Source organism: Rhinopithecus roxellana, chromosome 8, assembly GCF_007565055.1.
Source record: "Rhinopithecus roxellana isolate Shanxi Qingling chromosome 8, ASM756505v1, whole genome shotgun sequence".
Classification (NCBI taxonomy): Eukaryota; Metazoa; Chordata; class Mammalia; order Primates; family Cercopithecidae; genus Rhinopithecus; species Rhinopithecus roxellana.
In genome coordinates this window covers 3,347,728-3,360,441 of record NC_044556.1, presented here as the reverse complement: position 1 = coordinate 3,360,441, position 12,714 = coordinate 3,347,728, and the positions used below count along the sequence as shown (strand labels likewise).

General features: G+C 47.4%; 2 protein-coding genes across 4 annotated transcripts in view; one reads left to right on the top strand and one right to left on the bottom strand.

Moving 5' to 3' along the window:
- Positions 1-9,060, bottom strand: part of LOC115899170 (zinc finger protein 333-like) — a 33,997-nt gene extending 24,937 nt beyond the window's left edge. The window contains 1 exon segment of the mRNA XM_030936429.1: positions 9,033-9,060. Coding sequence (XP_030792289.1) covers positions 9,033-9,060 — 28 coding nt within the window.
- A 1,025-nt stretch (positions 9,061-10,085) lies between these two features.
- The window catches only part of CACNA1A (calcium voltage-gated channel subunit alpha1 A), a 307,922-nt gene continuing 305,293 nt past the window's right edge, over positions 10,086-12,714 (top strand). For 2 of the 3 annotated variants that reach the window (XM_030935869.1, XM_030935870.1), the window contains exon 1: positions 10,338-10,630. In XM_030935869.1, coding sequence (XP_030791729.1) covers positions 10,338-10,630 — 293 coding nt within the window. Of the gene's footprint in view, positions 10,631-12,714 lie in introns of all 3 variants that reach the window. The other variant, XM_030935868.1, reaches the window with a different exon arrangement.

The following is a 12,714-nucleotide window of genomic DNA, read 5'->3' as shown; positions in this document are numbered from 1 at the left end:
GGCCCTTTAACACTATCTAATTCAGTGTGTTTCCCAAAACAGGGCATTCTCTTACATAAGCACAGCACAATGATCAAAATTAGGAAATTAGCATGGACACACTGTTATTATGTAATCCACAGATCTTATTCACATGTCATCAATGGTTCCAATAGCGTTCTTTGTAGCAAAAGGAGGTCCTGGCTCACTTGTTGAATTTGGTCAGTCACATTTCCTTTAATCTGGACAAGTTGTTCTGTCTTTATTTGAGCTTTGTGACATTAACACTTCCAAAGAATACTTATTATATAAAGTGCCCCTTAATCTGAACATGGTTGTTTACCAATTATTCAAATCATGCATTTTTGGCAGAAGTTCCTAGAAGCGACGTTGCAGCCTTCTTGATACGTCATTCTAGGAGGCACGTGATTTGCCAGTCACTTGCTTGTCTGCCAGGGTCCTCCACTATCAAGTTACTGTTTTGACCATTAAAACTAACAATTGTCTCGAATTGGAAATACCATTCGACCCAGCCATCCCATTACTGGGGATATACCCAAAGGATTATAAGTCATGCTGCTATAAAGACACATGCACATGTATGTTTATTGCGGCACTATTCACAATAGCAAAGACTTGGAATCAACCCAGAAGTCCATCAGTGACAGACTGGATTAAGAAAATGTGGCGCATATACACCGTGAAATACTATGCAGCCATAAAAAAGGATGAGTTCGTGTCCTTTGTAGGGACATGGATGCAGCTGGAAACCATCATTCTCAGCAAACTACCGCAAAAACAGAAAACCAAATGCTGCATGTTCTCACTCATAGGTGGGAACTGAACAATGAGATCACCTGGACACAGGAAGGGGAACATCACACACCTGTTCCTATTATGGGGAGGTGGGGGGGATAGCATTAGGAGATATACCTAATGTAAATGATGAGTTAATGGGTACAGCACACCAACATGGCTCATGTATACATATGTAACAAACCTGCACGTTGTGCACATGTACCCTAGAACTTAAAGTCTAATAAAAAAAAAATAGCAAAAAACAAAACAAAACAAAACTAATAATTGTCTTTGGGAAGATACTCTGACACTATGTAAATGATCTGTTATCCCTCAAACTTTCACCTGTGAATTTCATTATCCCCTGATAGTTCCTGTATGGTAGTTGCCAAATTGCCTACATATATAACATTTTTTTTTTTCTTTTTGAGAAATAAGGTCTTATTCTGTCACTGAGGCTGGAGTACAGTGGCAAGACCATAGCCCACTACAGCCTTGAACTCCCAGGCTGAATCCTCCTATCTCAGCCTCCAGAGTAGCTGGGACTACAGGCAAGTGCCACCACGCCCGGCTAATTTTTGTTAGTTTTTGTAGAGATGGGGTTTTACTATGTTGCTCAGGCTGGTCTCGAACTCCTCAGCTCAAGTGATCCGCCTGCTTCAGCCTCCCAAAGTTCTGGAATTACAGGCATGAGCTACTGTGCCCGGCCTCCTTATGAAAGAATTCTAAAGAATACTTATAGATACTCCCCAATCCAGAAGGGGGTACTTATCCCTCTTCCTCAACTTCATGTGGGTAGGTCTTAGTGACTGTTCCAGAGGGTAGAGTAGGGAATGGGAAAAATAGTAGCTCGATGGTAGAGAAACCTGGCAGACACCACCTTAACCGAGGGATCAAGGTTAACATCACTAATGATGAGTCATGTAACTAGCGTATACCCTGATCTGAAGCAAAGAGAACGGCATTGCACCCTTGTGCAATGGTCTTCTCTCAAATCCATTATTCCAGTCTGATCATGAAAACGGACAAACCCAAGGTGAGGGACGTTCTACAAAGCACTTGGTCAGTCCTCCTAGACATTATTAAGGTTGTGAGAAACAAAGAAACAGATCACAGGAGACTAAGGAGACAGAATGAGGCTGGGCACAGTGGCTCCCACCTGCAATCCCAACACTTTGGGAGGCCAAGGTGAAAGGAGTGCTTGAGCCCAGGAGTTTGAGACCAGCCTGGACAACAGAGTGAGATCCTGTCTCTACAAAAAATTTAAAAATTAGTTTGATGTGGTGTTTTGTGCCTGTGGTCTCAGCTACTAGGGATGAAGACAAGCCTTCTTACCCTACAGGTTGCTGTAGGCGTGAATTAAGGTCAAGCAGAGGCCAGGTGTGATGGTTCATGACCATAATCCCGGCACTTTGGGAGGGCGAGGTGGGTGCATCACTTGAGCCCAGAAGTTCTAGACCAGCCTGGGCAATATGGTGAAACCCCGTATCTACTAAAAATACAAAAATTACCGGGACATGGTAGCACACGCCTGTAGTCTCAGCTACTCGGCTACTCAGGAGGCTGAAGTGGGAGGATCGCTTGAACCCAGGAGGTCGAGACTGCAGTGAGCCGTGATTGTGCCACTGCACTTCAGCCTCTACAACAGAGTGAGAGCCTGTCTCAAAAAAAAAAAAAAAAAGTTAATATTAGAGGAAGCTGGGTGAAGGGTGTAATGATAACTCTCTGGTACTATGTTTTCAAACTTTCTGTAAATCTAAAATTATGCCAATATCAAATGTTTAAGAAATGAAAAATAATGTAATATTTAATCAGTCTTGGTCAGTGATAGTCACAGATTTCAGGTCTGGAAGATTGACTATGGTGATTTTTAAAAAATCTACTTACCACTAGTTCTTGACTGCTTACATAATATGTATGCAGGCCGGGCGCGGTGGCTCACGCCTGTAATCCCAGCACTTTGGGAGGCTGAGGCGGGCGGATCATGAGTTCAGGAGATCGAGACCATCCTGGCTAACACGGTGAAACCCCGGCTCTACTAAAAATACAAAAAAAATTAGCCGGGCGTGGTGGTGGGCGCCTGTAGTCCCAGCTACTCGGAAGGCTGAGGCAGGGAATGGCATGAACCCGGGAGGCGGAGCTGGCAATAAGCCGAGATCGCGCCACTGCACTCTAGCCTGGGCGACAGAGCAAGACTCCGTCTCAAAAAAAAAAAAAAAAAAAAAAAAAAAAAAAGAAATAATAATAATAATATGTATGCTAGTCATTATGCTGAGGGCTTATCTGCTTGATTTTTGTTTGTTTATTTTCTTTTTGAGACAGGGTCTCACCCCATCACCTAGGCTAGAATGCAGTGATATGATCACAGCTCACTGCAGCCTCAACCTTCCAGGCTCAGGTGATCCTCCCACCTCAGCCTCCTGAGTAGCTGAGTAGCTGGGACTATAGGCGTGTGCTTCCATGCCTGGATAATTTTTGTATTTTTTAGTAGACATGGGGTTTCACCATGCTGCCCAGGCTGGTCTCGAACTCCTAGGCTCAAGCGATGCACCCACCTCAGCCTCCCAAAGTGCCAGGATTATGGTCATGAGCCACCACACCTGGCCTCTGCTTGATCTTAATTCATCCCTACAGGAACCTGTAGGGTAAGGAGTCTTGTCTTCATGTTATTGAGGAAGCTGAAGTTGAGAGAGGGGAAGCGCCTTTCCAAATGCACACTACTGGGAATTTCGAGAGCTAGGATTTGAACCCAGGTCTGTGTCCAGAATTAGTCTTTGCCTCATTCGTTTTTGGAAGCTTGCAGGGCACATGCCACTATGCAATGTAATGCCCAAAGTGACAGCCACATTCCATCTCTGAATTCACTCTTGGGTGCCTACTTCATGACCTGCAGACGTCTGGATGATCAAATTTGGCTTTGTCATTTTTATCCTCCACCTCCCAAAGATCTCGATACTCATTCCCTACGGGTATCCGGACCAGAAGGCAGAGACCAAATGTCTTTTGGCCGATCCATTTTTGCAACTCAACGTGACTAGATTTGCTGATAATTGTTTTAGCAGTCAGATGAATGCGATTTGCCGTTATTTATTTGGGGCATTTATTTCCAAGATGCTACCCCTGTTCAATTGAATAACATTCTCAAAGCTGGTATGGTAATGCTGCTGCTGATTGATAAATTAAACCTCCAGCTGGTAGAGGTGTTAAAGATTAGAACCAATGGTTGGGGCTGGTTTCTGGCTGCCTGCTGTTAAACTGCTTCTGTCTGCAATGCTAACAACATTCTAAATCTCTCTACCTGGTCAACGTTACTAATTTGTATTAGTGGGAGTCCGGGAACTACCTACTGTAGTCATTTGAGGGGGCTGTGATGATTTCTTGCCCATCCATTCCCATTTGCTAGGTGATAGGTAAGATTCTGGTATTAGAGATTCATTCCTTTGGCTACAGAAATGTTATCTCTGCAAAGTGAATCTATAAAGATAATGCACATGGAGCCCTGCCACACTTTATAGTAAATGAGTTAAGTTCTTTCTGGAAAAGAGTTATTGAGCAATTGGGGGTTGAAGGACTTGAGAAGATTCCTAGGAAGGAGAGGGGAACCCCAGCATTCCAAACTTTGTAGTCAGGCAAACTTTGGAAATGTCATTTGGTGAGAGGAAAGTGTAGACTCTTCTGTCACCTTGATGGCAGGTGAGAGGAGGCATTTGGAAATGTATATGGGTATGTCTGGTTATCACATGACCAGGGATGCTACTGACATTTAATGGGCATTTGCCAAGAAGGCTAAACAATCCGCAATGCACAGAACAGCCCTGAAGAGCAACAAATGTTGCACCGAAAATGCCAACAGCACCCCCATTGATAACCCCAGAGAATGCCAAGAAAGAGATGGTGAGTTTGCCCCCTTCCAGAGCCGTGGTTGCCAACACTGGCTATACCCCAGGGAAATGCTGAATAAATAAGAGAGAGTGGGGGATGGCTCAGGAATATGAATGTTTACAACATTTTGCAGGTGGTTCTGTACGCAGCTGGTTTCTCTGCTGTCTAGGCATGGTTTGGGGCATCCTGGAGGACTGTTCTTTGTCCTCCAGTAAAGATGCCTGATTTTGTTGTATAGGGGCTTCATGGTCAAAGTGTGCAAAGAGAATGATCACAAATCACCATGACAAGTGGTGCTGCGTGGGCTGTATTTCAGAAACATCATGAATTTGTTTTTGTTTTTGTTTTTCTTTTGAGATGGAGTCTTGCTCTGTCTCCCAGGCTGGAGTGCAGTGGTATGATCTCAGCTCACTGCAACCTCCGCCTCCCAGATTCAATTGATTCTCTTGCTTCAGCCTCCCGAGTAGCTGGGATTACAGGCATGCACCACCACGCCCAGCTAATTTTTGTATTTTTAGTCGAGTCAGGGTTTTACCATGTTGGCCAGGCTGGTCTCAAACTCCTGGTTCTCAGGTGATCCGCTCACCTCGGCCTCCCAAACTGCTGGGATTATAGGCTTCAGCCACCATGCCCAGCCTACAAATATTTTTTATGAAAGTATGCAGCACACACAAAACTGCACAAATCAATCGCGTGTAGCTCAGTGAAAAGGTACAATATGAACAAAACTTACAAAGTGAGCAAACCCATGCCACTGTCACCCAGATGGAGATGCTTCCAGAAGGTATCCCGTTACCCTCAAAGTGACTACTCCTTTGACTTCTAAAGGCGATCAGTGTTGCCCATTTTTGAATGTTATTATTTATTTAATTTTTTAAAAGTAGAGATTGGGTCTCGCTCTGTCACCCAGGCTGGAGCACAGATCATGTAGCCCACTGCAAGCCTCGAATTCCTGGGCTCAAGCCATCCTCCTCGCCTTGGCCTCCAGAGTAGCTGGGAATCAGGATAGCTGGGACTGCAGGTGTGCACCATTTTTAAAAAAACTTTATATAACAGGAATTATACACCATGTTCTATTCTGTGTCTGGCTTCTTTGGTTCAATATGGAGTTTATAAAATTCATCCATGCACTTGTGTGTAGCTCCATATTGTCCTTTCTTATTGCTGCATAAAACTCCACGTTCTACAGTGTATTTATCCATTATGGTATTTGGGAAATTTCCAACTTTTAGCAAGTGTGAATAGTGCTGCACATTCTAGTGCATATATCCATATATCCTCATTCCTCCTGGATATATACCCAGGAGTGACATTGTTGGGTCATAGGATGTTCAAATGGCCACGTTAATAGAAATGACCAAAAAGTTTTTCTTTTTATGTGTTTTTGTTTTTGTTGTTGTTGTTGTTTGTTTTTTGAGACTTGGCTGTCTCCCAGACTGGAGTAAATGATCTTGGCTCATTGCAGCCTAACCTCCTGAGCTCACACAATCCTCCCACTTTGATGTCCTCAGTAGCTAGGACTACAGGCATGCACCACCATGCTCAACTAATATATTTCTTTCCTGACTTTCTTTCTTTCTCTCTCTTTTTCTTTCTCTCTCTTTCTTCTTTTTCTTCTTCATTCTTCGTTCTTTCTTCTTTCTTTCTATGCGATATATTGGTATAGGACATAGGAGTTCCATACGGAGCTAGGCAAGGAAAACGTCGGCAAAGAAGACATACCTACCATAACACACTCCTCCGCAACATTCCTCCTTCATTCACCCTCCTTCCTTCCCACTTCCTTCCTTCCTTCCTCCTACTTCCTTCCTTCCTTCCTTCCACTTCCTTCCTTCCTCCTTCCTTCCTTCTGTAGAGGCAGGGTCTCACTGTTGCCCAGGCTGCTCTCGAACTCCTGGGCTCAAGTGATCCTCCTGCCTCTGCCCCCCAAAATACTAGGATTACAGATGTGAGCCACCACATCCAGCCAACAGTTTTCCAAAATGGTTGTACCAATTCCCCTCTGTCGAACAGAATACAAGAGTCAGAAATGGTTTCAGATCCACGTTAGTGACCTTGGGAAAGTTTTTAAGTCTCTCTCACGCTCAGTGTTTGCATCTCTTCCATGGGGCTGCTGCGAAGACTCAGTGGAAACTTGACCCTGGCAGGAATTCCATCAGGGAGCTGTCACTCTTTCCTGAAAAACTCTGGGGTCTTCACAGATCTATGCAGGTAATGCTCCTGCTCTAAAACTGAATACTCTTCTCAGAGAGGTCCATCAAAACAAGCTGTAAGTTCAACTCAGACAGTGCAGCCCTCTCGTATGACTGGCTCTTACCATCTGAGCACATGGGCTTGCTTCTGGTTTTGTATTAGTTGCTGTTCACCTTTGATATCTGAAGCAATGTCAAATACAAAAATCACTGATACTTGGTGAGCAGCACCTTAACAGCCCCTCCTTCTCCCTGAATCCCACACAATTCTATCTCCTTGCAATTCCAGTCACTCTTGGTTTAATCATTTCATCCATATCTTGACAAGTTAGAAAATCTTGAAAGTGTTATGGGGCAATGTGTAAAAGTTGGTGCATTGGCACAGAACAGGGACTTTATATAAAGACATATCATCTTTCCAGAGTGTTCCAAAAGAACCTGAATACTGATATGTGTGTGCGTGGGGGCGAGGGGGGAAGGGAATTAACTAGGATTCAACTAGCTAAGGCTTGAAAGAATATTTGCCTTTTTCATCCTTTCCCCCTTCCTCTCCATTTGGCCTTTCTGCCTATACAAGCTCCATGAAAATTCAATGGTTTCTTGGTACGTTCAATTTGGAAGACAGTTTGGTGACATAAGCTCGAAGACACGAATACCCTGTGGATCCAGAAATTCCACACCTAAGGCTATTCCTAGAGACATGCATTCTTATCTGCACCAAAGGTATTTGAGGGAGTAATGTTTAATAGCCCCAACTGGAAAAAAAAAAAAAAAAAAAAGATTCCCATCAACAAGATGATGGATAAACAAATTGTGGCATAGTCTCTCGATGAAATACTATACAGCAGTGAAAGTGAATAACTCACAGCCACGTGTGACAACAAACAGGTGAATTTTTCTAAAATTCAAACCAGATTAGGATGTATGAATCGTGTGTGTGTGTGTGTGTGTGTGTGTGTGTGTGTGTGTGTTTGACAGAGTCTCACTTTGCTGCCCAGCCTGGAGGGCAGTGGTTTGATCTTGGTTCACTGCAACCTCAGACCTCCTGGACTCAAGGGATCTTCCCATCTCAGCCTCCTAAGTAGCTGGGTCTGCAGGTTCCCATCACCGTGCCTGGTTAATTTTTATTTTTAAAAAGGCTTTTGGAGAGATAGGGTCTTGCTATATTGCCCAGGCTTGTTTCAAACCCCTGGCATCAAGCAATCCTCATATGCCTCTGCCTTCCAAAGTGCTGGGATTACAGACGTAGACACCGTGCCCTGCCAGATGAATCTTAAAGACATAATGTTGAACCAAAGAAACAAGAAACGGTAGAATACATACTATATGATTATTCCATTTATATAAAAGCCCAAAAGAAGCAAAGTAAAATTGTATTGGTTAGGAATGCATAATAAGGTAGTCAAACTTTTTTTTTTTTTTTAAAAAAAAGCAAGATATGAATACTATAAAGTCAGGTAGAAATTATTGCTGGAATAAGGGGCTGTGTAAGCGTGTTGGAGAAGGGGGCTCTGCAGAGGTGGTGATGTTCCATTTCTACCCCTAGACTTGGTTTCATGAGTGTTCATTTCAGTTCAATTTCTTAACCCCGTACCTTTATGTTTTATGCATTTTTCTGTGTGCTTATTGAATTTCACCACATGAAAAAGCAGAATGGGAACTAATCACAGCGGTTCTGGAGAGACGTGAGGTACCAAGCAAACTATACCACCCAGAACCCCTATCCAGCCAACGAGGACCTGGTTAATTATTTCCTCCCAGGAGTTCAGACTTGTCACCTCTGGGGTCTCCAAGGTAGAATAAACCCTTAATTCCAATTTGCAGGAGTCTCTGTGATTTGAAACGTTCACAGAAGTAACCCCAAACCACTCTCTCCGCTTTCAAAAATGATCTTTTGCTAAACAGAGCAAATTTGTTTAGAGACTGACGAATCGCACCTCTAGACACAAATCCCCTACTCTTTTCTGTCTTTTAAGTTTTTTTCCTGCCTCCATCCTGCCTTCTTGCAAGATGCTGGGGAGCGTCCGGTTGTCTGCAACCGAAATGGAACCGGGTGGAAAACAGGCTTTCCTCCCAGGGGAGGAGGAAGCACCCCAATTCCCCCTTCCTGCCTCCCAACCATGCGGCGCTCCCCTCTCTCCCCCACAAACTCCGCTGAGCCCGGTCCCCCCGCGCCTCCACGATTGGTCGATTGGTCGCGGGCCCTCATGTGTCGACACTCTGGGTGGGTCCTTCTGCTGTTAAACTCATCAACTGCTCCCCTTTTCCGCTTGCCGGCCAGTGGTTCAGACCTTTGCGCCCATTTTTTTTTTCCTCTTTACCTTCTTCCACCCGCAACCCTCCACACCAGTCTTATTTTAGCAAAACCTAGAGAAGGAGGAGGTGGAGGGATTTGGAGGGTGGAGGGGCATTGCAGCATCCAGGGGCAGCTATTGAGTGGCTAAGCGGAGGGCGCATACCTCTCTCTCTCTCTCTTTTCCCCCTGTTGGGAATTTTCAGGATTTCACTGCTGCAATTTAACCCCAAGATGAGGCACCATTGAGCGAAACGCTGTGCGCACACACACACACACACTTCCTCCGGGAGCAGAAGAGGCAGCCGCTGGTGATTCAGGAAGAAATTTTTTTTTTTTTTTTTTTTAAACCTGGACCCTGCGGTGTGAAGACTCCTTAGGAACCCTCTGGAGCGTCTCACTCCCCCTCCCCCCTCTTACCCTTCCCTTTCATCTTCTTTATTTTTATTTTATTTTATTTTTGGAGCTACCGATCTTTCAGCATTTTTAAGGTCTAGGAACTCCAGCAAAACAGAAGGGGAGTTAATTTTTTTTTTTTTTTTTTTTTTTTTTGCTGCCCTCCCCACCCAGCAAAGACCTGATTTTTTCTTTCTTTATTTTAAAATAAATAAATAAATAAATAAATAAATAAATTTTTTTAATGGGCCGAGCGCACTCCTTTTGCAAGATGCCAGCCTGACCTGGACCTCGGAGGAATTTGAAGCTTCCACTGCGTCCCGGGGGGGCGTCCTTTGCAAACCGTTCGCTTCTTAAAGGGGGTGTGCGTTGGGTGTTTTTTTTTTTAACTGTCTTTTTTTTTTTTTTTTTTTTTTCCGGAGTGGGTGGACTGGGGATTGCCTGGATTCCTTCCTCGGTTATTTTTTGCCTTGCTTCTCTTTCCCCTCCCCCCTCCTCCCTGGGCCCCCGCGCCCCGCCCCCGCACCCTCCTCCCGCCCCTCCTTCTCCGGGGTCAGCCAGGAAGATGTCCCGAGCTGCTATCCCCGGCTCGGCCCGGGCAGCCGCCTTCTGAGCCCCCGACCCGAGGCGCCGAGCCGCCGCCGCCCGATGGGCTGGGCCGTGGAGCGTCTCCGCAGTCGTAGCTCCAGCCGCCGCGCTCCCAGCCCCGGCAGCCTCAGCATCAGCGGCGGCGGCGGCGGCGGCGTCTTCCGCATCGTTCGCCGCAGCGTAACCCGGAGCCCTTTGCTCTTTGCAGAATGGCCCGCTTCGGAGACGAGATGCCGGCCCGCTACGGGGGAGGAGGCTCCGGGGCTGCCGCCGGGGTGGTCGTGGGCGCCGGAGGCGGGCGAGGAGCCGGGGGCAGCCGGCAGGGCGGGCAGCCCGGGGCGCAAAGGATGTACAAGCAGTCAATGGCGCAGAGAGCGCGGACCATGGCACTCTACAACCCCATCCCCGTCCGACAGAACTGCCTCACGGTTAACCGGTCTCTCTTCCTCTTCAGCGAAGACAACGTGGTGAGAAAATACGCCAAAAAGATCACCGAATGGCCATATCCTTTTGCCCGAACCCCGGCAGCGGCTGCGCCTCCCCCTCCTCCCTCCGCCTCCCCTCTTCCAGGCTGGGAGAGAGACCCGGGGGTTGATGGGAGGTGGGGAGGAGGAGGGGGTCTTCCAGGGGCTGGGAGAGGGGGCACTGGGAGGAGTGTGAAAGAATCTCTCCACCTCGAGCTGGGTTGAGCTATCCTGGAGGCTTGGGAATGGGTTTGTGGGGGGCTTGGGGGGGCCAGCGGAGAGTGGATCCTTCCCAAGGACCGACTCTAGAATGAGATCTGGGGCCTGGGGTCATGCAGGGGCCTTGGTGGGGGCTTTCGAGCCAGGTCCGGAGGGTTCGGAGTTCTACGGAATGAGCTTGGAGCGGGCTCGGGCCTGGGCGCTTCTGGCCAGGGCAGGGGAACTATGGGGGCCTTGGTTGGGTTTTCTTGGCCGTCCCTCACTGGAGTCCACGCAGGGGAAGCTGGACAGCCTCTCCACTCCTGCTTTCCCCAAGGTGGGGGGCCGCCGCACTTTTAGGGCAGGGCGCTTGGGGGCTCCCAGGGCTAAGAGCAAGAGGGAGTCCATGTAGCCTTCACACTGAGAAGCCAGCACTGGCCGGAGTGAATACCCCAGGGTGGGCCGCTGGTCCGATCTGGAGACGCTAGTGATGGGCTGGGGGCCGCTTATGTCTCTCTCGTGTGTAGGTCCCATTGCCTTTAACTGCTGGTTGGGGAAGCTCATCATCTTTGGGGGTGTAGAGAAAGAGAGCCCATTTGCTTTATCTGGGCCCCTCGTCTGGGGAGACCTGGTCTGGACACTTTCGATAAGAAAGACAGAGCGAGAGCAAATGAGGTGGTGGGTCTGTTCTAGAGCACCATGTCCAGCTTTTCCTACCCCAAGTAGCCAAGAGGGAACACCAGGAGAATCAACACCCATGTGGACATCTTAGGTAGGTAAATGCCTTTAACATTTTTTTTTTTTTAAATCAAAGATCCAGAGGAAAAAGGTGAAGTCCACATTTTCGTCTGTGGAGATGCTATCAAAATGCAGATCTGTGTTTCTTTAAATCCCTGCCTGCTTGAAATAAACCTTGAGGAGGGCTTAACATCTATTGAGATGTAGGCAGGCAAGGGTGGGTAATTAGTCGGGCTTTCTAGCAGTTATCTAAGCATGACCCAGATTCCAGGAGGGGGGACACACCCTGCTGCCCAGGCTCGCTGGCCACCATGCCATGCCCAGATGTGCCTCTTCTCCATTCGGTTCCAACCAACTGCCCTCCGTGTAAAAATGAATGGGCCGAATGGGTCCCTGGGGCTCAGTGAGGAGTCCCCAATCCCTTCTGTGTATGTTTTTGCAGTTACAGACTCAACGGGGCTGGGCCCTGTGTGGTCCCCGGGGGTTGCTGTTTGAGGAGCATGGTGGGTGGTAGGGGGACTCACTTCAGGGGAGTTCAAAGTTGAGCCTGGCTCTTGGACCCTGGGTGCTGGGATTGCAACAGAGGGCACTGAGGTTTTGGAGTGTGTGAGTGGTCTACTTGGAGGGTGGGGAAAATTAAGAAGTTCAGCAGAGGTGCTTTTGAGGGAAGCATACCTCTAACTACGATGCCGTCTCCGTTGGTGCCCAAGGCAGAGGCCAGATCTTTGCTTCCTAAGTTTCAGCCTGGTTGAGGAGCCTGGTTCTTAAGATTAGCAATTCCTCCCCATCCCAGGCCCGCTGAAGTGCTCAGGGGTCGTGTGATTACTCTGCCCATCAACAGAGTGAGGGGTGGGAGTGCCTTGCAGGAGGGCAGGGTATTCATGCATGCACACCCAGTTAGCTCCAGGAGTGAGAGGGCTTTGCTCGGCTCACAGGTTTCCTCATTGAAAATGGCTTTAGATCGCCTTCTGGAGCCTGGATTTGGAGACTTCTAAGAGGAAAGGAAGGAGGTGGGGAGCCCTTCTGCTGTGTCCTTAGCTTACCTCTGTCCAGCCTGAATCCTGCAGATTGGAGGGCTGTAGGGGGAGAAGGGGATTGCAGCGGCCCCTCAGAAGGGGGAATCGTGGGAGAGGGAGGCAGGTGAATTGCGAGTTTTGCTTACCACTTCATCTATTCTTTGGCCAGC